The 25,618-nt window shown below is 45.0% G+C and overlaps 1 protein-coding gene across 1 annotated transcript; it reads right to left on the bottom strand.

Annotated features, from left to right (window-relative positions):
* Positions 1 to 3,691: 3,691 nt before the first annotated feature.
* On the bottom strand, positions 3,692 to 11,925 carry LOC138666446 (oocyte zinc finger protein XlCOF6.1-like). The gene is made up of 4 exons (XM_069754669.1): positions 11,917 to 11,925; positions 11,610 to 11,790; positions 4,178 to 4,728; positions 3,692 to 4,081 (listed from the first exon to the last, which is right to left on the bottom strand). Exons 1-4 carry the CDS (start codon positions 11,923 to 11,925, stop codon positions 3,692 to 3,694), a joined length of 1,131 nt encoding a protein of 376 aa, XP_069610770.1.
* Positions 11,926 to 25,618: the final 13,693 nt, after the last annotated feature.

Genomic DNA, 25,618 nt, shown 5'->3' with positions numbered 1-25,618 from the left:
ATATGACCCAAAACTGGTCCCGCCAAATTCAGGTGACAGGTTCCCTTTAAGAAATGAAGGTCAGTCAGTCCAAAAAATTGGGAAAACTTTGAAAGTGTCCCCAAGTGCAGTGGCAAAAACCATCAAGTGCTACAAAGAAACTGGCTCACATGAGGACCGCCCCAGGAAAGGAAGACCAAGAGTCACATCTGCTTCTGAGGATAAGTTTATCCGAGTCACCAGCCTCAGAAATCGCAGGTTAACAGCAGCTCAGATTAGAGACCAGGTCAATGCCACACAGAGTTCTAGCAACAGACACATCTCTACAACAACTGTTAAGAGGAGACATTGTGCAGCAGGCCTTCATGGTAAAAAAAAAAAGCTGCTGGGAAACCACTGCTAAGGACAGGCAACAAGCAGAAGAGACTTGTTTGGGCTAAAGAATGCAAGGTATGGACATTAGACCAGTGGAAATCTGTGTTTGGTCTGAGGAGTCGAAATTTGAGATCTTTGACTCCAACCACCGTGTCTTTGTGCGACACAGAAAAGGTGAACAGATAGACTCTACATGCCTGGTTCCCATTGTGAAGCACGAAGGAGGAGGTGTGATGGTGCTTTGCTGGTGACACTGTTGGGGATTTATTCAAAATTGAAGGCATACTGAACCAGCATGGCTACCACAGCATCTTGCAGCGGCATGCTATTCCATCCGGTTTGTGTTTAGTTGGACCATCATTTATTTTTTAACAGGACAATGACCCCAAACACACCTCCAGGCTGTGTAAAGGCTATTTGACCAAGAAGGAGAGTGATGGGTGCTACGCCAGATGACCTGGCCTCCAAAGTCACCAGACCTGAACCCAATCGAGATGGTTTGGGGTTAGCTGGACCGCAGAGTAAAGGCAAAAGGGCCAAGAAGCGCTAAGCATTTCTGGGAACTCCTTCGAGATTGTTGGAAGACCATTTCCGGTGACTACCTCTTGAAGCTCATGAAGAGAATGCCAAGAGTGTGCAAAGCAGTCATCAAAGCAAAAGGTGGCTACTTTGAAGAACCTAGAATATAAGACATATTTTCAGTTGTTTAACACATTTTTTGTTAAGTTAATAATTCCACATGTGTTAATTCATGGTTTTGATGCCTTCAGTGTGAATGTACAATTTTCATAGTCATGAAAATACAGAAAAATCTTTAAATAAGAAGGCGTGTCCAATCTTTTGGTCTGTACTGTATGTATTTATATTGCATAGATAGATAGAAGTAAAGCTGATAATACATCTGCCGGGTTCTGTAAACTCACTGCCGGAGCCGACAGGATAGAAGAGATGGATTACATACAGTAAAAACAAATAGAATAGGCAGATATATACAGTGGGGCAAAAAAGTATTTAGTCAGTCAGCAATAGTGCAAGTTCCACCACTTAAAAAGATGAGAGGCGTCTGTAATTTACATCATAGGTAGACCTCAACTATGGGAGACAAACTGAGAAAAAAAAATCCAGAAAATCACATTGTCTGTTTTTTTATCATTTTTTTTGCATATTATGGTGGAAAATAAGTATTTGGTCAGAAACAAACAATCAAGATTTCTGGCCCTCACAGACCTGTAACTTCTTCTTTAAGAGTCTCCTCTTTCCTCCACTCATTACCTGTAGTAATGGCACCTGTTTAAACTTGTTATCAGTATAAAAAGACACCTGTGCACACCCTCAAACAGTCTGACTCCAAACTCCACTATGGTGAAGACCAAAGAGCTGTCAAAGGACACCAGAAACAAAATTGTAGCCCTGCACCAGGCTGGGAAGACTGAATCTGCAATAGCCAACCAGCTTGGAGTGAAGAAATCAACAGTGGGAGCAATAATTAGAAAATGGAAGACATACAAGACCACTGATAATCTCCCTCGATCTGGGGCTCCACGCAAAATCCCACCCCGTGGGGTCAGAATGATCACAAGAACGGTGAGCAAAAATCCCAGAACCACGCGGGGGGACCTAGTGAATGAACTGCAGAGAGCTGGAACCAATGTAACAAGGCCTACCATAAGTAACACACTACGCCACCATGGACTCAGATCCTGCAGTGCCAGACGTGTTCCACTGCATGTCCGGGCCCGTCTGAAGTTTGCTAGAGAGCATTTGGATGATCCAGAGGAGTTTTGGGAGAATGTCCTATGGTCTGATGAAACCAAACTGGAACTGTTTGGTAGAAACACAACTTGTCGTGTTTGGAGGAAAAAGAATACTGAGTTGCATCCATCAAACACCATACCTACTGTAAAGCATGGTGGTGGAAACATCATGCTTTGGGGCTGTTTCTCTGCAAAGGGGCCAGGACGACTGATCCGGGTACATGAAAGAATGAATGGGGCCATGTATCGTGAGATTTTGAGTGCAAACCTCTTTCCATCAGCAAGGGCATTGAAGATGAAACGTGGCTGGGTCTTTCAACATGACAATGATCCAAAGCACACCGCCAGGGCAACGAAGGAGTGGCTTCGTAAGAAGCATTTCAAGGTCCTGGAGTGGCCTAGCCAGTCTCCAGATCTCAACCCTATAGAAAACCTTTGGAGGGAGTTGAAAGTCCGTGCTGCCAAGCGAAAAGCCAAAAACATCACTGCTCTAGAGGAGATCTGCATGGAGGAATAGGCCAACATACCAACAGTGTGTGGCAACCTTGTGAAGACTTACAGAAAACGTTTGACCTCTGTCATTGCCAACAAAGGATATATTACAAAGTATTGAGATGAAATTTTGTTTCTGACCAAATACTTATTTTCCACCATAATATGCAAATAAAATGTTAAAAAAACAGACAATGTGATTTTCTGGATTTTTTTTTCTCAGTTTGTCTCCCATAGTTGAGGTCTACCTATGATGTAAATTACAGACGCCTCTCATCTTTTTAAGTGGTGGAACTTGCACTATTGCTGACTGACTAAATACTTTTTTGCCCCACTGTAGATGTCAGTTGCAAATACAATTAGTACAGTATGTGTGTGAAAATAACTGTACATTCATTTAAAAGAATATGTTTTGGAAAAAAATGGCGTGGGCTCCGAAACAATTTTTTGTAACCAGGAAAGGGCTTATGTTTATAGCCTGGGAAGGGGGTAATACCAATGAAGCGTCCCAGGCTGTTAATATGAGCTCACAACTGTATACTTACCTTTACTGGCTATTAAAATGGGAGACCCTCCAAAAAATTATGTGGGGTCCCCTATATTTAATAACCAGCAAAAGCTATGCAGACAGCTGCGGGCTGATATTAGCCTAGGAAGGGGCTATGGATATTCCCCCCCCAGGCTAAAAAACATCAGCTCTCAGCCACCCCAGAAGTAGCGCTTCCTTAACATGCACCAATTCTGGCACTGCGATGGCATGTCAGGTAATAGTTAGGGGGGGTTGATGTCACCTTTGTGTTGTCTGGTGATATCAAGCCCCAAGGTTAGTAATTAAGAGACATCAATAAGACACTCCCATTACTAACCCCATAGTCACATTGTAAGAAAACACAGACACTCAGAAAAAGTCCTTTAATTGAAAGAAAGACACATACTCCTTTAATATTCTTAATTAAACCCTACTTACAACCTCGCCTATTCCCCTGATGCCATTGTCATCTGCAAAAGACGTAAAAAAAAAAAAGTTCCTCACCTTTCCACAGAGATGCTTTTACTCCATTAGTCCCATCACAGGTTCAGCTCTGCTACATCTAGATAGCAGGCCAATATAAGCAGGAAAAGGGATTCTCTCCTGTGTGCGTTCTCTGGTGTATAACAAAATCTGATTTCTGGTTAAAACATTTCCCACATTCTGAACAGGAAAAATGCTTCTCCCCTGTGTGAGTCCTCTGGTGGCTAACAAGAACAGATTTCCAGCTAAAACATTTCCCACATTTTGAACAGGAAAAAGGCCTTTCCCCTGTGTGAGTTCTGTGGTGGTTAACAAGATTTGATTTACGTGCAAAACATTCCCCACATTCTGAACATGAAAAAGGTTTCTCTCCTGTGTGAGTTCTGTGGTGGCTAATAAGAACAGATTTCCGGTTAAAACATTTCCCACATTCTGAACAGGAAAAAGACTTCTTCCCTGTGTGAGCTCTCTGGTGCTCAACAAAATGTGATTTACGTGCAAAACATTTCCCACATTCTGAACAGGAAAAAGGTTTCTCCCCTGTGTGAGCTCTCTGGTGGTTAACAAAATATGATTTACGTGCAAAACTTTTCCCACATTCTAAACATGAAAAAGGTTTCTCCCCTGTGTGAGTGCTCTGGTGGTTAATAAAACATGATTTACGTGCAAAACATTTCCCACATTCTGAACAGGAAAAAGGTTTCTCCCCTGTGTGAGTTCTCTTGTGGATATCAAGAACCGATTTCCAGTTAAAACATTTCCCACATTCCGAACAGGAAAAAGGCTTCTCCCCTGTGTGAGTTCTCTTGTGGATATCAAGAACCGATTTCCAGTTAAAACATTTCCCACATTCTGAACATGAAAATAACTTCTTTGCTTTAGGATCAGTTTGTTTTTTAATGCCACTTTTGGGACTTTTCTTTTCCTTAGTAGTCGGTAATGAATCAGAAGATGGGACCTGTTTCATAGGGTCAGATGACAGATCTTTGAGGTGAATGGATGATTGTATATCTGGAGTAATAGCAATCACTTCAGTTTTATTTTGTAGGATCTCAAGATCATCAGATTTAAAAACTGAAGATGTCAGCTGTCTCTCTGATCTCCCGGAACAGTCATCTGCTAAGATAAAAAACAATTATTTTTTCATAAAATATCCATGAGTTTTATATTTTTGAACATTTCTAATTAAACGGTCCATAAAAATGGCAAGCTTTGTAAAAAACTTTATTTACCAAGACAATAACCGTTCACAGTCTAATAGAAAACCTTATTGGATGAACCAGTAGAGCGTAGCGTTCAACTGTTTGTTCATTCTGCCTCTCAAATGTCAAATAAAAAGAAACCAATCAATGTTATGTAGGTGAAAATAATACCAATTTTCATCTCACAAAACACAAGTCCCCACTCAGGTCAATCATCTGTCAATGGAAAAACAGAGGTTCCCACACTATTAGTGGCTCAAAGGCTGTTGAAAAGCAACAAGGTTTCTATAAACCAATGCAGCAAAATTCCTCTCACTTCTGAGTCTTGCAGTGTGGTCAAACATTTATTATCCCTGAATTTAGCAATCTTATAGTGAGAACAATCCACTTCATTTACAGTGTGTGTCTCTTGGAGCACAATCTGGGTACTATGCGTTGGGTAATAAAATGCCAAATGTGCAAAAGTTTTCACTCTCCAACATTATTATAGCATCATTTATTCCATGGCGCTTTACATGTGAGGAGAAGTATACATAATAAAAACAAGTATAATAATCTTAAACAATACAAGTCACGACTGGTACAGTAGGAGAGAAGACCCTGCCCGCGAGGGCTCACAATCTACTAGAGATGGGTGAGGATACAATAGGTGAGGGTAGAGCTGGTCGTGCAGCGGTTTGGTCGATCGGTGGTTACTGCAGGTTGTAGGTTTGTCGGAAGAGGTAGGTCTTCAGGTTCTTTTTGAAGGTAGGCGACAGTCTGATATGTTGTGGTAGAGAGTTCCAGAGTAGGGGTGATGCGCGAGAGAAATCTTGTATGCGATTGTGGGAAGAGGAGATAAGAGGGGAGTAGAGAAGGAGATCTTGTGAGGATCGGAGGTTGCGTGCAGGAAAGTACCGGGAGACAAGGTCACAGATGTATGGAGGAGACAGGTTGTGGATGGCTTTGTAGGTCATGGTTAGGGTTTTGTACTGGAGTCTCTGGGCAATGGGGAGCCAGTGAAGGGATTGAAAGAGGGAAGAAGCTGGGGAATAGCGGGGGGACAGGTGGATTAGTCGGGCAGCAGAGTTTAGAATAGATTGGAGGGTTGCGAGAGTGTTCGAGGGGAGGCCACAGAGCAGAAGGTTGCAGTAGTCAAGGCAGGAGATGATGAGGGCATGGACTAGGGTTTTTGCAGACTCTTGGTTTAGGAATGTACGGATCCGTGAAATATTTTTGAGTTGAAGGCGGCAGGAAGAGGAAAGGGCTTGGATATGTGGTTTGAAGGAGAGAGTGTCAAGGATTACCCCGAGGCAGCGAGCTTGTGGGACTGGGGAGAGTGGGCAGCCATTTACTGTAATGGATAGGTTCGTTGGGGGGTCGCGTGAGAAGGGGGAAAGATGATGAATTCGGTTTTGTCCATGTTAAGTTTTAGAAATCTAGCAGAGACGAAGGATGAAATAGCGAAATGGACATTGATTTTTCAAGCTTTGGTATGTGTGAGAGGGGCAACAGATTCCAAAGCTACAGCTATTGTGGTGTTATATAGAGCGGCAGCAGCATCCGCATTGTGTAGGGAACTTATTTCTGTAAGAGGGAGAAGGAATTCAGAAAGTGAGTGTAGATCGAGGTATTTAAGATTTCTGCGAGGGTGTGCAAGTTTGTGGGTTAGGGGCTGTAGACAAGGAGTGGAGGGGGAAGAGAATGTTAGTAGGTTCTGGTTCAGGAAGACGCGAGTTAGAGAGGTTAGATAAGGAGCAGAGGCGGGTGAAGATGAGGTCCAGTGTGTGGCCATCTTTGTGAGTGGCTGTAGAAGACCATTGAGTGAGGCCGAAGGAGAAAGTGAGAGATAGAAGCTTAGTGGCAGCTGAGAGGGAAGTGTCAATGGGGATGTTGAAGTCACCCAAGATGATGGTGGGGATGTCAGCGGAGAGGAAATGAAGTAACCAGGTGGTGAACTGGTAAAAGGTGGTGGCTGGCCCGGGGGGGGGGCGGTAAATGACAGCCATTTAGAGGTTGGAGGGGGAGTAGATGCGCACAGAGTGCACTTCAAAGGAAGGGAGGGAAACAGGGTGGTAATTGGATTGTGGTGAAGGAGCAGTTATCTGACAGGAGAAAACCAACTCCTCCACCATGCTTGCTGCTGGGGCGGGGTGTGCGAGAAAGGTGGAATACACCATACGAAAGTGCAGCAGGAGAGGCTGTGTCAGAAGGGGTGAGCCAGGTTTTGGTGATGGCGAGGAAGGAAAGTTTGGTAGTAGCAAAAAGATCATGGATGTAGGAAAGCTTGCTGCAGACAGAGCGAGCGTTCCACAGAGCTCCTCTTAGGGGAGAAATGACAGGAGGAGGACCAGGTGAGGTGAGGAGGACCAGGATTTGGAGAGATATTACCAGTAGTGAGAAGGAGCAGAAAAAGTGTTAGCAGGTGGGAGCAGGAGAGGGCATGAGGTGGCTCTCTGTGTTTGGAGACAGAGGATGTTGAGGAACAATTCTGAGGAGAAGGTGAGATGGTTCGGGAGGACTGAAGAAGAGATTAACAGTTCCTTACTAGGGGTTGGGATTAGGGGAGTTAGCAGAAAGTGAGGGATTATAGGGGTGAGCGAGAAAACAAACAAACATTGTTTACAGTGACCGTGTCCAGTTCCCTTCTGGTTTAAATTCTGATCTTCGAACTTGTATGATACACTTATAGGATACACACTGCAACCTAAAGTCTTGGCAGACTTGAGCTATGCAATGTATGCAAAGTAAACAAGGTCATAAATAACACTGGGGTAAAGCTGGGGTTAGTTGAAAGACATACCATGTGAATACTAGGAGCAGAGTCTGTATGTAAAGTAGGGTGACATACCAGGTGGGGATTATATGCACTTCATATAGACAGACAAAGCAGGAGAGCTTAGTGGATGATCATACCAGGTGGGGATTATATCCACTGCATGTTAATTTCCAGAAAGTGGCTGTGGAGTCAAAATGTTCACTTCTCCTATAGATTATAACCATCAGTGAATTAATTTACAAAATGGAATCACTTTTTGGGGATTTTGACTATTCTCATTTTCTGCCATTTATTTATATTAGGGCTTCTGCATATGGTGTGTCCGATATAATCTGGGATCTGTTCCAGCTGGAGTAATCTGCTCTCTACTTCAGCCAACTGGAAAGTACCACACCCTACTAAAGCTCAAAGCATATTGCCGGAATCTGCCAGATACAGCATTATTCTCCTCAGGTTCAGTCCTCTGTGCTCAGCTCACTGCTTGTGTATTTGTGTCCTGTCGTGACCCGTTTACTAAACACTCTTGTATCTTCTGATTCTGTACTCTGTCCTTCTGGTTCTGACCCTGGCAACCCCCACATGTACTCAGGCTGGCTAGTAGCTGTAAATCATTCAGCTGCGGCGATGAAAACTGAATCTCCGAGCACTTACAAATACTCGGAGACCACCCGAGCAACGAGTATACTTGCTCATCACTAGTAAGCTCCAATATTTAAGCCTTTGAAGCCAGATACTGGAAGGCCACAGGAAAACCCAATTCACAGTTTTCAGTTGGTCCTGCCATACAGCTTCATTATTCATTGAATGCAGGGCCGCCTTTGCATGCACCTCAAATTTGCATGCATCCCAATCGCCCCTTGGAAGAAACTTGGAGGAGGACCTCCTAAACAAAACGGTCCCATTACCAACGAGCGTGTCTCCTAGACTTGTACTGCCCATACACAGTGTATGGGCTGACCAGCATTTACCCATGGGGGGTAAATTTAAAAAAAAAAAAAAATTCATGACAAAATAGTGTTTACTGTTTTGAGCTAGGGTAACAGCAAAAAAAAAAAAAAAAAGGAGAACGGAAGCCTCAAAAGCACACTTTGTAGCTCACAGACAGATGAGGCGTGTCACCGAACTACCACACTAAACATTTTTTTGTTTTAACCAAGATAGTGTATAGACCTTGGGCTATTAAACAGACCAAAAATTGGAATATATGCATGACAAAAAACTATTTTTAGACCACACATAAAATGGCCATCAGACGGAGATAACAGACTGTTTCAATAAATGGCCTATATTTAAAAAAAATTTAAAACCACAAAATACTGCATACGCCAAGGGTATCAGACCAAAAACTGGAATGTATGTCTGAAAAGACGAGATTTAAAGACCACTGATAGACCAGACGTGTGACTGAGATAACAGACTGTTTCAATATGTGGAATGTATTTTGTAAAATTTTCAAAGCCACCAAATACTGTATACACCAAGGGTAGCAGTCTAGCAGACCAAAAAATACAATGTATGCCTGCAAAGGAAGGATTTGGACACCACAGATACACCCTGTGTGTCTGAGGGAGATAAAGTGATCAAAATGTGGTTTGTTTGTTTTTGGCCCACCAAAATGGTGTCCATAAGTAGGCTATGACACTAAAATAAAACATTTTGAGTACTAAAATTGTCCAAATATTTCCCCTTGGGGAGTACATTTTTAAAAAATATTTTATGGCCATCACAGACACTTTCCAAATATTGGACTGGCTGTATAGCACAGAACCTGTTAACCCTGTTGATGTAGTGGTGGAGAATGAGGAAACATTGATGAAGGAATTATTAAAAACTAGGCCCAATGTTAAGCAGCAGGTCTCCTACACTTGTAATGCCCATACACGAACTGCATGGGCTGCAAAACATTTCCCCATTGGGGTTCAATTTTTTTTAAAATATTTTATGGACATCATAGATGTTACACCCGGGCCTGCTTCTGTACCATCCCGGGGTCCCTGTCGAGACTCCCTCTCTGTGCCGGCTCCATTCTGTCTGGATACATCCTCTGCTCCTCCCTCAGCTGTTTCCTGGCATTCAGCCAGCAGGTTTCCGAGCAGAGTACTTAGGTCGAGTGCGCTCACTCCCTGTCTCTTAAAGAGACATCACGCATTTTTCAAAAAGTTCTTCTGACCAATAGTAACATAGTTAGTAAGGCCGAAAAAAGACATTTGTCCATCCAGTTCAGCCTATATTCCATCATAATAAATCCCCAGATCTACGTCCTTCTACAGAACCTAATAATTGTATGATACAATATTGTTCTGCTCCAGGAAGACATCCAGGCCTCTCTTGAACCCCTCGACTGAGTTCGCCATCACCACCTCCTCAGGCAAGCAATTCCAGATTCTCACTGCCCTAACAGTAAAGAATCCTCTTCTATGTTGGTGGAAAAACCTTCTCTCCTCCAGACGCAAAGAATTCCCCCTTAAGCCCGTCACCTTCCTTGGTATAAACAGATCCTCAGCGAGATATTTGTATTGTCCCCTTATATACTTATACATGGTTATTAGATCGCCCCCCAGTCGTCTTTTTTCTAGACTAAATAATCCTAATTTCGCTAATCTATCTGGGTATTGTAGTTCTCCCATCCCCTTTATTAATTTTGTTGCCCTCCTTTGTACTCACTCTAGTTCCATTATATCCTTCCTGAGCACCGGTGCCCAAAACTGGACACAGTACTCCATGTGCGGTCTAACTAGGGATTTGTACAGAGGCAGTATAATGCTCTCATCATGTGTATCCAGACCTCTTTTAGTGTGTTAGTGATCACTATTTCTAGCCCCTCCATCATAGGGAGGGTGCCAGAGCAACAAGTATCCACTGTTGCTTACTTCCGGTTCCTGTCTGCACGTGCTCCTGTTTCTGAAGTTCTTTTGCTGGTACTCCGCTTATACTCTGTTTCCACAGATCATCAGCTACCTGTTACCCGGCTATCCTGGATGACGACAGGTCAATTTACGCAATCCCGTCTCGTCCCATCAGCCAGCCATCTACCTCTTCGGACGCCAGACTCGTCGGTACCAGCTCTTATCCATATACCCGGTATCATCTGGTTAGCTCTACGTCTTCCGCTAACCCTGCTTGTCCGTCTGTTCCGTTGGGACAGCTGCCACGAGTCCGGGGTCTAACTGGAGGTAGCACCCGTGTCCCCAAGGCATTCCATTCTGACCCTTTGACGAACCTGGTCGTGCTACGTCGACAGCTTCAGCTCTTCTTCGTCTATACCAGGAGGCTCTTATTGTGGCTTAGTTTACGGTGCGGTTCCGTACTCTTTCGTCCGAACTATCCTGGAACAATGAAGCCTTGGTGGCTACCTTCTGGGAAGGCCTTTCAGGAAAAATTAAAGATGAGCTGTCGGGACGGGACATACCTTCAACCCTGGATGACCTGATTTCTCTGGCAGTCCAGATTGACCTACGGTTTCAGGAATGATCCAGAGAGATCAGACGTGAAAGAGGTTGCAACCACCCGGCTACTAGTACTTTTAAATCAGCATCTTCTCTAACTACATTTCCCTCACCTATGGCTATGGAAGTAGACAGAGTAAGCTTGAGTAACCGCTGCCAGGAGGCGCGTTGCCAGGAGGCGCGTTGCCAGGAGGGGAGCTGTTTCTACTGTGGCAGTTCTGAGCATTTCATCCGCACCTGTCCAAAAAACTCGGGAAATTCCAGTGCCTAGGGTCGGATGGAGAGGCAGCCCTAGGTAAGGATCATTTTTCTCCACCACTGCAAATAACAGTCTATGTGGTCTTCGGCAAGGTAAAATTTTCTGAACTCTGTCACCTGGACTCTGGAGCTGCTGGGAACCTCATTCAGCAGGCGCTTGTGGATCGTTATCAGATAACCATCCAGCGCCTTCCAGAACCATTGCAGGTGACATCTGTGGATGGCAAACCCCTGTCTGAGTCCGTTCGGTTCCAGACTGTGCCTCTGGAACGCCGGGTAGGTTTAACTCATTCAGAAAGAATCCGCTTTTATGTGTTGCCACGTTCGTCTCACCCTTTGCTTCTAGGTCTTCCCTGGCTCCGGATGCATGAACCAGTCTTAAATTGGAAGACGGGTGAGATCCTGCGCTGGGGAGGTTCCTGCTTGGATTAGTGTATCGTCCCCGTTCGACCTGTTCTTCCTTCAGTCCAGCCTTCTGACCTGCCAGGTCTATCTTCCTCTTATTGGGCCTTCGCTGATGTTTTCGGGAAAAAGAAGGCTGACAAATTTCCTACGCACAGGTCGTATGATTGCCCGATAGATCTACTCCCCGGAACATCACCTCCTCGAGGGGAATTTATCCTCTTTCTCAAGAAGAGACCCAGTCCATGTCGGAATACATTCGGGAGAATCTGGCCAGAGGATTTATCCAGAGGTCATCGTCGCCAGCAGGGGCAGGATTCTTCTTTGTAAAGAAAAAGGATGGATCTCTACGGCCCTGTATCGATTACAGGGGGCTGAACAAGATTACGGTAAAGAACAGGTATCCGTTGCCTCTTATTTCTGAATTGTTTGATCGCCTTAGAGGGTCTAAGATCTTCACCAAACTGGACCTCAGGGGGGCCTACAACTTGATACGTATTCGTACAGGAGAGGAGTAGAAAACCGCTTTTAACACTCGGGACGGACACTACGAATACCTGGTAATGCCGTTTGGCCTAAGTAACACACCTGCAGTTTTTCAGGAATTCGTAAATTATATTTTCCGAGATCTGCTCTATTCGTGTGCTGTTGTTTACCTGGACGATATCCTGATTTTCTCTGCATATTTAGCCTCCCACTGGAGGCAAGTACACCTGGTTTTACAGAGACTTAGGGAGAACAGACTTTATGCTAAATTTGAAAATCTTCTCTGCCTTGCCTGGGTTATATAGTCTCGTCCACAGGGTTAAAGATGGATCCAGAGAAGGAATCTGCTATTCTTAAGTGGCCTCGTCCATCCGGTTTGAAAGCCTGGGCTTCTCTAACTATTACCGTTTATTTATTCCTCACTTCTCCACCCGAGTGGCACCCATCTCAGCCTTGACCCGGAAAGGAGCAAACGCCAAGGATTGGACTCCTGAGGTAGAGGAGGCCTTTGTTTCTCTAAAACAGGCCTTCTCTTCTGCACCTATTCTACATCCACCTGATTCTGATAATTCTTTCTAGAGGTAGACGCTTCTGGGTGAGTACTGTCCCAGCACCTATAGATGAAGTCATCTACCGGTCAGATGGTCACCTGTGGCTTCTTCTCTAAGGTCTTTTCTACTTCCGAGAGGAATTATTCCATCCTCGTCAGGATTGCCCGATTTAAATTTTGTTCTTCATTTCCGTCCAGCTGACAAGAATGTAAAAGCCGATGCACTCTCGAGCATTCCTGCCACCCGATCGTGAGGAGGAACCACAACACATCATTGAACCATCCAGGTTTGTGTCCGTAGCCGCAGTTAATCTTGCTCAACTTCCCCCAGGAAAGACTTTGGTATCTTCTTCTAATCAAAGCCATGTCCTCCGGTGGGGTCATTCTTCCAAGTTGGCGGGCCATGCCGGTCAGAAAAAGACTAGCTCATCTCCCGTTATTACTGGTGGCCCACCATGGGCATATGGCTGCTTGCATTTCATGTGCCCGCAACAAGACGGCTAAGCATCTGCCCTCCGGGCAGCTTTTACCTCTTTCTGTTCCTTCAGTTCCCTGGCAGCACATTGCGATGGATTTTATTACTGATCTTCCAGTATCTTCCGGCTGTTCCGTCTTCTGGATAGTGGTGGATTGTTTTTCGAACATGAATCATTTCGTTCCATTACCTGGTCTTCCATCTGCTTCCGAGCTTGCAGATCTTTTCATACAGCATATTTTCTGTCTTCATGGGTTTCCTCTCCACATTGTCTCAAACAGGGGTGTCCTGTTCACTTCCAAGTTCTGGAGAGCGGTTTGTAAATCGGTGCAAGTAGAACTGGACTTCACTTCTCACCCTCAATCTAATGGGCAAGTAGAAGTAGAGAGGACCAATCAAATCCTGACTGGATTACTGCATCACTTCGTCAATGACCATCATGATGACTGGATCAAATTGCTACCTTGGGCAGAATTTTCGTACAAGAATCAAGTAAGTGAATCCTCTGGGAAATCTCCATTTCAGATAGTATTTGGACTCCAACCCGGGATTCCTCTTCCCATCTCTGGGTCTTCTGGCATCCTTGCTGCTGACACCTTTACTGGAGAATTCTCAAAAATATGGAGCGACACCAAGGTCGCTTTGGAAAAAGCCTCACAACACATGAAGAAGAACGCGGAAAAAAGACGTCTGGATGCACCTATCTTTCAGCCCGGAAATAAGGTGTGGCTTTCTTCCAGGTATATTCGCCCTCATACAAGTTGGGTCCCCGCTTCATCGGTCCACTTGAGGTCTTGAAACAGATCAATGCAGACTCGTACAAATTGAAATTGCCTGCTTCTTTACGTGTTCCTAACTCTTTTCATGTTTCCCTCCTCAAACCAGTAGTTTTGAGCTCCTTTAAAAATCCGGGTTCCACTCCTGATCCCGTCAGTGAGGAGGATGTTTTTGAGGTAAAGAACATCCTGGCCACCAAAAGAGTAAGGTGTAAGATTTTGTATTTGGTGGTTTGGAAGGGCTTTGGTGCTGAGGAGAGGTCATGGGAGCCTAAAGAGAATATGTCTGGATACAGCCTTTGCTCCTCCTCCCTCAGCTGCTTCCTGGCATGCAGCCAGCAGGTTTCCGAGCAGAGTATTTAGGTCGCGCGCGTGCGCTCACTCTGTCTCTTAAAAAGAGCGCGCATTTTTCAAAAAGTTCTTCTGACCAATGGTGTGTTAGTAATCACTATTTCTAGCCCTTCCACCATAGGGAGGGTGCCAGAGCAACAAGTATCCACTGTTGCTTACTTCCGGTTCCTGTCTGCACGTGCTCCTGTTTCTGAAGTTCTTTTGCTGGTATTCCGCTTATACTATCTGTTTCCACAGATCATCAGCTACCTGTTACCTGGCTATCCTGGATGACGACAGGTCAATCTAAGCAATCCCGTCTCGTCCCATCAGTCAGCCATCTACCTCTTCGGATGCCAGACTCGCCGGTACCAGCTCTTACCCGTATACCTGGTATCATCTGGTTAGCTCTACATCTTCCACTTACCCCGCTTGTCCGTCTGTTCCGCTGGGACAGCTGCCACGAGTCCGGGGTCTAACTGGAGGTAGCACCAGTGTCCCCCAGGTATTCCATTCTGACCCTGTTCGAGGGGACATAATACGGGTGTCTGGGGCTCACATAGTCACACCCTCTTCGGAGCCCCCCCGGACCGTGGTCCCGAGGTTCCACATTTAGCTTCAATAAAAACAAATGTGAACTTCATCTTCTATGCCTCCATTTCCATTCGTTACAATAGACATCCTTGCCAAAAATTGCACTGGTGTTGCAGCACAGAACACGTTAAACCTGGTGATGTAGTGGTGGAGAATGAGGAAACATATGATAAAGGGCTCAAAACAAAACTAGGTCCATTGTAAAGGAGCGTGTCTCCTAACTTGTAATGCCCATACACTAAGTGCATGGGCTGACAATCATTTCCCCATGGGGGTTACAGTTTTAAAAAAAATATTTATGGGTATCAGACACCCTTGCCCAAAAACTGAATGGCTGTAGCAGCATACAAACACGTTCACCATGGTGTTCTAGTGGCGGCGAATGATGATATGTGGAGGATGGCATTATTAAAAACTAGGCACAATGTTAAGGAGCAGGTCTCCTAGACTTGTAATGCCCATACACTAAGTGCATGGGCTGCCAAACAATTCCCCATTAGGGTAAGATTTTTTAAAATGATTTTATGGGCATAAGAGACACCCTTGCGCTGGTGTAGCAGCACAGAACACGTTAAACCTGGTGATGTAGTGGTGGAGAATGAGGAGACATAACATAAATCATACTGAAATCAAAGAAAAATAAAAAATGTGAATCGACCTATGAAAGAAAATAAAACGGAGGGGCGAACACAGGTTCATAAATATGAAACAAGAATGTGTCCAACGAGATATGTTTGTCCCTAGCAACAGCTCAGGAACATAAATAAAAAGATACCGTATATACTCGAGTATAAGCCGAGATTTTCAGCCCAAATTTTTGGGCTGAAAGTGCCCCTCTCGGCTTATACTCGAGTCAAGGTGGGTGGCAGGGTCGGCGGGTGAGGGCGCTGAGGCATACTTACCTGCTTCCAGCGATCCTGGCGCTGTCCCTGCCGTCCCACGAGTCTTCTGTGCTGCAGCTTCTTCCCCTCTTCAGCGGTCACGTGGGACCGCTCATTAGAAAAATGAATAGGCGGCTCCACCTCCCATAGGGGTGGAGCCGCCTATTCATTTCTCTAATCAGCGGTAACGGTGACCGCTGATTAGAGAAAGAAGCTGCGGCACCGAAGACAGCTGTGACAGGCAGAGGGAGCCGGACGTCGGGACCAGGTAAGTATGTAATATTCACCTGTCCACGTTCCAGCCGCCGGGCGCCGCTCCATCTTCCCGGCATCTATCTGCGCTCTGACTGTTCAGGTCAGAGGGCACGATGACGCACTAGTGTGCGCGGCGCCCTCTGCCTGATCACTGATCAGTCAGTGCGGAGAGAAGCCGGGACCGGACGCTGGGAGCTGCAAGCAGCGAGGTGAGTATGGCTTTTTTTTTTTTTTTTTAATTGCAGCAGCAGCGGCACAGATTTACGTGGAGCATCTATGGGCCAATATGAACGCTGCAGAGCACAGTATGGGGCACAGCTATGGGGCAGTATGAACGCTGCAGAGCACAGTATGGGGCACAGCTATGGGGCAGAATGAACGCTGCAGAGCACAGTATGGGGCACAGCTATGGGGCAGAATGAACGCTGCAGAGCACTATATGGGGCACAGCTATGGGGCAGAATGAACGCTGCAGAGCACTATATGGGGCACAGCTATGGGGCAGAATGAACGCTGCAGAGCACTATATGGGGCACAGCTATGGGGCAGAATGAACGCTGCAGAGCACTATATGGGGCACAGCTATGGGGCAGAATGAACGCTGCAGAGCACTATATGGGGCACAGCTATGGGGCAGTATGACCGCTGCAGAGCACTATATGGGGCACAGCTATGGGGCAGTATGACCGCTGCAGAGCCCTATATGGGGCACAGCTATGGGGCAGTATGACCGCTGCAGAGCACTATATGGGGCACAGCTATGGGGCAATATGACCACTGCAGCGCACTGTATGGGGCACAGCTATGGGCCAATATGAACAGTGGAGAGCACTATATGGCAGAGCTATGGGACAATATGAACAGTGGAGAGCACTGTATGGGGCACAGCTATGGGACAATATGAACAGTGCAGAGCACTATATGGGGCACAGCTATGGGCCAATATGAACGGTGCAGTGCACTATATGGCAGAGCTTTGGGACAATATGAACAGTGGAGAGCACTGTATGGGGCGCAGCTATGGGACAATATGAACAGTGCAGAGCACTGTATGGGGCACAGCTATGGGCCAATATGAACGCTGCAGAGCACTGTATGGGGCACAGCTATGGGGCAGTATGACCGCTGCAGAGCACTATATGGGGCACAGCTATGGGGCAATATGACCACTGCAGAGCACTGTATGGGGCACAGCTATGGGCCAATATGAACAGTGGAGAGCACTATATGGCAGAGCTATGGGACAATATGAACAGTGGAGAGCACTGTATGGTGCACAGCTATGGGACAATATGAACAGTGCAGAGCACTATATGGGGCACAGCTATGGGCCAATATGAACAGTGCAGTGCACTATATGGCAGAGCTATGGGACAATATGAACAGTGGAGAGCACTGTATGGGGCACAGCTATGGGACAATATGAACAGTGCAGAGCACTGTATGGGGCACAGCTATGGGACAATATGAACAGTGCAGAGCACTGTATGGGGCACAGCTATGGGACAATATGAACAGTGCAGAGCACTATATGGCACAGCTATGGAGCAATATGAACAGTGCAGAGCACTATATGGCAGAGCTATGGGGCAATATGAACGGTGCAGAGCACTATATGGCAGAGCTATGGGGAAATATGAACGGTGCAGAGCACTATATGGCACAGCTATGAGGCAATAATGAACTGTATGGGGCATTATATGTGGCACATTTTTATATAGAGCATCTTATGGGCACATTATGAACTTTATGGAGCATTACGTGGTCTGTGGTCTTGGGTATACAGTATTTTGAGAATTTAATCGCTATAGTATGGGGTTTTTTTTTAACGTTTTTTTTTTATCCCGTTAGAAATGGATCCCAATACTTCTGATCCTGGACCAAAACAAAAACGCAGGTCATACGAAGCTGGTTTCAAACTTAAGGTTGTGTCAAGAGCAGAAGAAAGCAATAACAGTATAGCAAGTAGGGAATTTTGTGTTAACGAAAAACAAGTGAGAGAGTGGCGGAAAATGAAAGCTGACTTGGTAAAGATTCCAAAGGCAAAAAAAGCTCGACGTGGTTTGAAGACGTCATATGAGGCTCTAGAGACTGAGTTGCATAAATGGGTTATGGAGTGTCGTCAAAATGGTTACTGCGTAACACGCATGGGAATTCGCTTACGTGCTCTTCAAATGGCTAAAGAAGACAAATTGAAAGCACCAGGCATTGAAAATTTTGTTGCATCAGCAGGATGGTGTACCCGCTTCATGAGTAGATTTGGCCTATGTTTGCGGCAAAGAACAAAGATTTCACAGAAGTTGCCAAAAGACCTTGATGAAAAAGTGATGTCATTCCATTCATTCATCATAAAACAAAGAAGGATCCATAACTATGACCTGGGAGATATTGGAAATATGGATGAAACACCTATGACTTTTGATCTTCCAAGCAACAGAACTGTGGCAAATATGGGAGACAAAACTATTTTACTCAGAACCACAGGAAATGAAAAAAACCATTTCACAGTCGTTCTTTCATGTTTGGCTAATGGAACTAAGCTGCGGCCTGTCATTATTTTTAAAAGAAAGACCTTGCCTAAAAAGGTCAAATTTCCACCACGAATTACAGTGCGCGCGCTTGTTAAAGGCTGGATGGATGAAGATGGAACAAAAAAATGGCTGGAAGAAATTTGGAATAGACGACCAGGAGCAACCTTAAAGAAAAAACCATCATTACTAGTCTGGGATATGTTCAGAGCACACACATCTGATGACATAAAAAAACTGGCAAAGTCTTCTCAAGTTACTCTGGCGGTTATTCCAGGTGGACTTACATCTGTACTGCAGCCCCTAGATGTGTGTTTAAATAAACCTTTCAAAGACCGTGTGCGAAGGATGTGGCATGAATGGATGTCATCTGGTCAAGCCCGACTGACAAAACTTGGAAATCTGATGAAGCCGGACATAGAATTAATAGCAAAGTGGGTTCGTGATGCATGGGAAGAGATTCCAGAGGACATGGTGCAACGGGCCTTCAAGAAGTGTGGCATTAGTAACGCTATGGATGGCAGTGAAGACAACGCTTTGTATGAGAATGACAGCAGTGACGGTGATGACAAACTCAGTGATGATGACAACGTCTATGCTGATAACCTCTTACCAGCTGAATTTGAGGCTCTGTTTGGAGATACAGATGATGAATCCAGTGAATTTGAAGGATTTTAACTTGTGCTTAGCTTGGTTGCTGATTGATCTATGGTTTTTGTACTTTTAAAGTTATTGTTGTTACCGTATTGTTTTTGTTGACCCTTTTTTCCACTTACAGTGCTAATTTAATGTTTTCTTTTAAATATTCAAAAAAACACTTAACCTACTGATGTCTCAATTAATTTTACTTTTATTGGTATCTATTTTTATTTTTGAAATTCACCGGTAGCTGCTGCATTTCCACCCTAGGCTTATACTCGAGTCAATAAGTTTTCCCAGTTTTTTTGTGGCAAAATTAGGGGGGTCGGCTTATACTCGGGTCGGCTTATACTCGAGTATATACGGTAATATAAAAGTATTTGAATAATTTTCTATTGTAGAGATATACACTACCTCATTAGTGGACTAACCACAGATAGGAAAACAGGAAAATATACGAATAAATGGGAAGAATAGACGTACATCTCATCTTTATGACATTTCCCCCTGGGGGAGTAACATTTGTTTTGGTTTCCAATTAGTAACGGGAATCATAAAAACACCCTTTTACCAAAAAATTAGGGACTTTAGCATCACAGAATCCGTTCACCCTGGTGTGTGTGTGCTTGTGGATGATGAGGATAAGGAGGAGGATATCAACAAAAAGACCAAATCTGAAAGTGCATACCCATGTGTGGTTGTGAAGAGGTGCATGGGAATACACCTCCCCCATAAAGACAATTATAGGTTATGTTTCGCTGTTTTCACTTTGTGGTGTACAGAAGTCTTGCCCAATCCAGCCCTTGTTCATTTTTATAAGAGTCAGCCTGTCAGCATTTTCAGTTGACATGCGGATGCGCTTATCTGTTATAATTCCCCCAACGGCACTAAAAACCCGCTGACAGAACGCTAGCAGAAGGGCATGCCAGGACCTCCAAGGCGTAGAGAGCCTCGTGTCTAGCTTGGATACACAATAATTAAAAGGCACAGAGGAATCCCAGAGGACGTTTGCACGATCTGCAAGTTACTCCCTCACCATCTTCCAAAACATTGCACTTCTTGTGACAGCACCCCTTGCCTCTGTGCCAGCATGATGGGAGGGTCTGAGAGAACTGTTCCAGAACTTGGCTATTGTTCCCCTGCCTGAGCTGGATTGTACTTCTGTCTCTCTCGCTTGGACTCCTTGGTTGTACAACAAACTGACGTATGCTGCCAGCATTCTCACATGGGAATTTTTTAAGCAATTCCACTACAAAGGGCCTCTGGTACTGCAACATTTTAGTACACCTGTCTGCCTCTGGGATAAGAGATTGAAAGTTCTCCTTGTAGCGTGGGTCTAGAAGTGCCACCAACCAGTAATGAGTGTCACCAAAAATTTTAATAATGAGAGGGTCACGTGAAACGCAGTGCAACATAAAGTCAGCCATGTGTGCCAGACTGCTAACAGGCAAGACTTCTGTGTCCTTAACAGCAGGGCAACTGACCATGCTATCCTCCCCCTGTCCTCAGGCCATCCCCGCTGGACAGACGGTATGACAGCTGTGCTTGTAGTACCGTCTATAGCGCATGAAAATAGCTCCTGTTCTTCCTCCTCATTGTCCACCAATCCAAGTTGGGAAGACATGAGGCTGGGCTGAGTGTAATCACCCTGTATGGGTCCTTGCTCCATGTCCTCGTGCTCTGCCTGCAATGCATCCTCTTTAATTGTGAGCAGATAGGTTTTCAGAATGCAGAAAAGCGGGATAGTGACACTAATTATGGCTTCATCGCCGCTCACCATCTTGTTGCAGTCCTCAAAGTTTTGGAGGATGGTCTGACATTTATGTCCACTCGTGAAGTCTTATGTGTGGAGTTTGAACTGAATATCAACGGCCTTGTTAATACTGGTAGTCAACATCTGCCCTCTTCTGCTCACAAATCTTTTCCAATATATGCAGTGTAGAGTTCTAACGTGTGGGGACATCACACACCAGTCTGTGAGCCGGAAGCAGCAAACGCTAATGAAGCATGGCAAGGGTGGCTGAAGCTGTAGCTGACTTTCTAAAATGGGCAGACAGATGGTGTACGTTCAATACCAGACCCGGCAGCTCCGGGTAGCTTTTCAGAAAACGTTGAACCACGAGTTTAAGCACATGGGCCAGGCAAGGTACGTGTATGAGCTCACCTTGCCTCAGAGCAGACACCAGGTTCCGGCCATTGTCATACACGAATATGCCTAGCTATATGTTCAGCGGTGTCATCAAAATATTACTGTTTTTTCAGCGGTTTGTCACCCAAGCAGATTAGCTTCAGCACAGCTTATTGCCACTTGGCTGAGGCAGTGCTGCAGAGCTTCCAACTTCTGACTGATGTGTTCATTTCAGAGATGGAGGCTGAAGAGGAGGAGGTGCAGGAGCTGTAGACTGTGGGGGCAACCCTGATTGATGTAGGGCCCGCAATCCACGGTGTGGAACACGTGTTCCATCCCAAGGTCCGACTGGATCCCAGCTTCAACTATGTTAACCCAGTGTGCCGTCAGTGAGATGTACCATCCCTGCCCACAAGCACTTGTCCACGTTTCCGTGGTTAGGTGGACTTTCCCAGTAACAGCATTGTTGGGACACATGCTGGTGTAATGCCGGTACAGCACACTGGGAGAAAAAGTGGCGACTGGGGACAGAGTACCTTGGGACGGCTGCCGAAATCAGGTTGCGGAAAGCGTCCGTCTCAACGAGCCTAAAAGGAAACTTTTCAAGAAAAAGCAGATGAGAAATGTTAGAATTTAGTACTGTGGCCTGTGGGGCGTTGGCTGGGTATTTACGCTTGCGTTCCAATGACTGGGGTATAGACAGCTGAAGGCTGTGCTGGGACAAGAACATGAACATTGAGGAAGAGTAAAACAGTGCAATAGCCATACGAAGCCACCGTGCAATAGTTGATTTTGAAGCTTTTTTTACCCCTGTTTGTTCCCTGGAAGGAGACAAAAAGGGTTCACGACTTTCGCCATGATTTTGACATATCTATGTATTGGAGTAGGCAACGTCTTACATCAAGGCAATGAAAAGCTTGTTCTCCCTGGGATTTTGGATTTGCACAAAATGAGGGCAAAATTATTTGCTGGTCCCTGTGATATTTTGAATTGACATTTGGAAATAATGCCGGGTCAGTTTTTATGATCACTCGGTCCTCCAAAAAGGTAGTATATGGAGGATTTACAGAAATAGCTTGCAGCTCGCAGATACGCCAAGTCGACGTTAGGGCAACCAGGAGTACTGCTTTTAAAGTTAAGGCCTTCTCCGAGATAGAAGCAAGAGGCTCGAAAGGAGGAGAGGTTAAGGCATTTTAGGACTAAATTTAGATCCCAGGGAGGCACCTTAGGTAATAATTTTGAGGGTCTCACTGCAAATGAAGCTCGGATGAACTGGTAGACCCAGGGGTGATCTGCAAGTTTTTGGTCGAACAATGCACCCAGGGTAGAGACTTGTACTTTTAGGGTGTTAGTAGATAACCCTCTTCGAGTATTTCTTTTACCGGGACTTTCTGGCTCGTATTGGACAACTTCCATCCCGAGAATTCCAGGAACTTTTCCCATATCTTTTGGTACTTATCCAACGTTACTTTCTTTCTGCTGGTGAGCAGCATGTCTACTAAAGAGTTCGAGAAACCATTTGCTAGTAACAGTCCCCTCTCAAGTTCCAGGCGGTGAGATGGAGTCTGTGCACTTGAGGATGTAGCACTAGGCCCTGGTGTAGGAGATTTGGTATGTCCATGAGAATCCATGGGTCCGAGAGACATGCATCTGAGCCATGTGAACCATGCCCATCTCAGCCAAAAGGGTGCTACAAGGATTATCTGCGCTTTGTCCTCTCAAATCTTCTTTAGGACTATCGGAATTAATTGAATTGGAGGAAATGCATTCCCTAGATGAAATTTCCACTGGTGTAGCAGTGCATCTACCCCATCTTGCATTGAGGGAGTAGAACCTGTTTATCTGTCGTTTTCTTCTTGTGGCAAATAAATCTATCTCTGGCATGCCCCAGATAGCGCAGATTTTCCCAAATACGTCTTGGTTCAGGGACCACTCTCCCTGGCACAATACATGACGACTTAAGAAGTCCACCACAAGATTTTCTTTTCCCTTTAAGTGCGTTCCTGATAAAGACAAAAGGTTGTTTTCTGCCCATTCAAACAGACATTTGGCTTCCGACATCAGAGATGTTGATCTTGTTCCTCCTTGTCGTTTTATGTATGCTATAGTAGTACAGTTGTCAGACATGTTTTCCTTGGACCTTTTTGCCTGATTGGAGAAGTGCTCGCCTTACGGCTGTCAACTCTTTTAGGTTGGAGGATGCCATTCTCATTGAGTGTTCCCACGGACCCTGTAGAACTAGATCTGACAGGTGCGCTCCATAATAATAATAATAATAATAATTTTATTTATATAGCGCCAACATATTCCGCAGCGCTTTACAAATTATAGAGGGGATTTGTACAGACAATAGACATTACAGCATAACAAAAATCATAGTTCAAAATAGATATCAATAGGAGTGAGGGCTCTGCTCGCAAGCTTGCAATCTATAGGAAAAAGGGAGACACGAGAGGTGGATGGTAACAATTGCTTTCGTTGTTCGGACCAGCCATAGTGTAAGGATCGGGTGTTCATGTAAAGCTGCATGAACCAGTTAACAGCCTAAGTATGTGACAGTACAGACACAGCGGGCTATTAAGTGCATGAAATGTATGAGAACATAATGTGAGGAACCTGATTAAGGTTTAAAGGGTTTTTTTTCGGTTTTTTTTTTGTGAATGGGCCACACAGGGATATTTAGGTTAATGCGTTGAGGCAGTAGGCCAGTCTGAACAAATGCGTTTTTAGGGCACGCTTAAAACTATGGGGATTGGGGATTAATCTTATTAACCTGGGTAGTGCATTCCAAAGAATTAGCGAAGCACATGAAAAGTCTTGGAGACGGGAGTGGGAGGTTCTGATTATTGAGGATGCTAACCTCAGGTCATTAGCAGAATGGAGAGCACGGGTAGGATGGTAGACTGAGACCAACCTAATGGCCCTGCATCCGTAGTTAGTACTGCTGTGATAGGAGTATTTTCCAATTCAGATTGCATGGAACCACCGACTGTTCAGACAAGATCTGATGTTGTAATTCTTTTGTATGGGCTTGCGCCCACTTGACCGCTGGAATTGTCGCTGTTAGGACCCCTAGAAGTGACATTGCGGACCTTAGAGAGATGGGTTGACCCGTCTGTACTTGGAGTATTTTTTGAATGACGGAGTGAATCTTTCTGTCTGGGAGAACGCATTTTTGCTCGATTGAAATCAGCTGGATTCCCAGGAATTCCTGTATCTGGGTTGGATTTAGTCTTGACTTTAAGTTTCTTATCCAGCCCAAATTTGTCAGTATTTCTAGTACCCTTGTGACCGCCTCTCCGCATTTTTGTTCGTTGTCCGCTACAAGAAGAAAGTTGTCCAAATAGGGCACCAGCAGTATATCTTCCTTCCTTACGCAAGATGCCATTTCCGATATTATTTTTGTAAAAATACGGGGAGCTACTGAGACCCCGAAGGGAAGGCACCAATATTGTAGATGAGTGGGAAACTGAGCCATTTCTACTACCAGTCTTAGGTATTGCTGGTGTTCTTCGTAGATTGGTACATGGTAATAGGCATCGGTTAAGTCTATTACCACCATGTAGCACCCTGGACTGAGTAACGTCACTGCCGACCTTAGAGTCTCCATTTTGAATGTTTCCACCCGGATATATCGGTTTAATGATTGTAGGTTGAATATCGTTCTCATTGAACCATCTGGTTTTGGTGTAAGGAAAAGGGTGCTGTAGAACCCTTGTCCAACTTGTTGATGTGGTACCTTTTTTAGTACTTTCGTCTGTAGGATTCTAATTTCTTTCTCTAGTGCGGCCTGATTATTCTTGGCCACTTGAGTGAATATTAGTCTCCGTGGCGGGGGCCTGATGAAATTTAGTCGCAGGCCCTCGGATAATAAATTTGTTGTTATCCATTGAGAGGCAGGTAATGCCAACTATTTATGGAGGAAATGTTGGAGCCTTCCTCCCACCGAATTCCTGGCGTCATTGCTGTTTTGAGTTTGATCTAGGGGGAGGCTTATTGAAGAGGAATCCCTTATCTTTCCTCCAGGGTCTTCCTCGCATGGACCCATCATCAGATCGTCCGCGGTCAGCTGTATTTCTTGATCCTCGAAAGGACGAGCGAGTATCACCCCAACGACATTTAAAGAAGGGAGGAAGTGGAAACCGTTTCTTTTTATCCAAAGAATTTTCCAGTACTTCATCTAATGTTTTCCCAAAAAGGTACTGACCCTCACAAGGAACTGCACAAAGTATTACTTTAGACTGGAAGTCTGCGTTCCAGTTTTTTAACCATACGCCCTGAGTTTGAGAGGGCGCACG

The sequence above is a fragment of the Ranitomeya imitator genome, chromosome 2 (assembly GCF_032444005.1).
Source record: "Ranitomeya imitator isolate aRanImi1 chromosome 2, aRanImi1.pri, whole genome shotgun sequence".
Classification (NCBI taxonomy): domain Eukaryota; kingdom Metazoa; phylum Chordata; class Amphibia; order Anura; family Dendrobatidae; genus Ranitomeya; species Ranitomeya imitator.
Note: the sequence above shows the minus strand (reverse complement) of the source record. Positions and strands in the feature narration are given on the sequence as shown.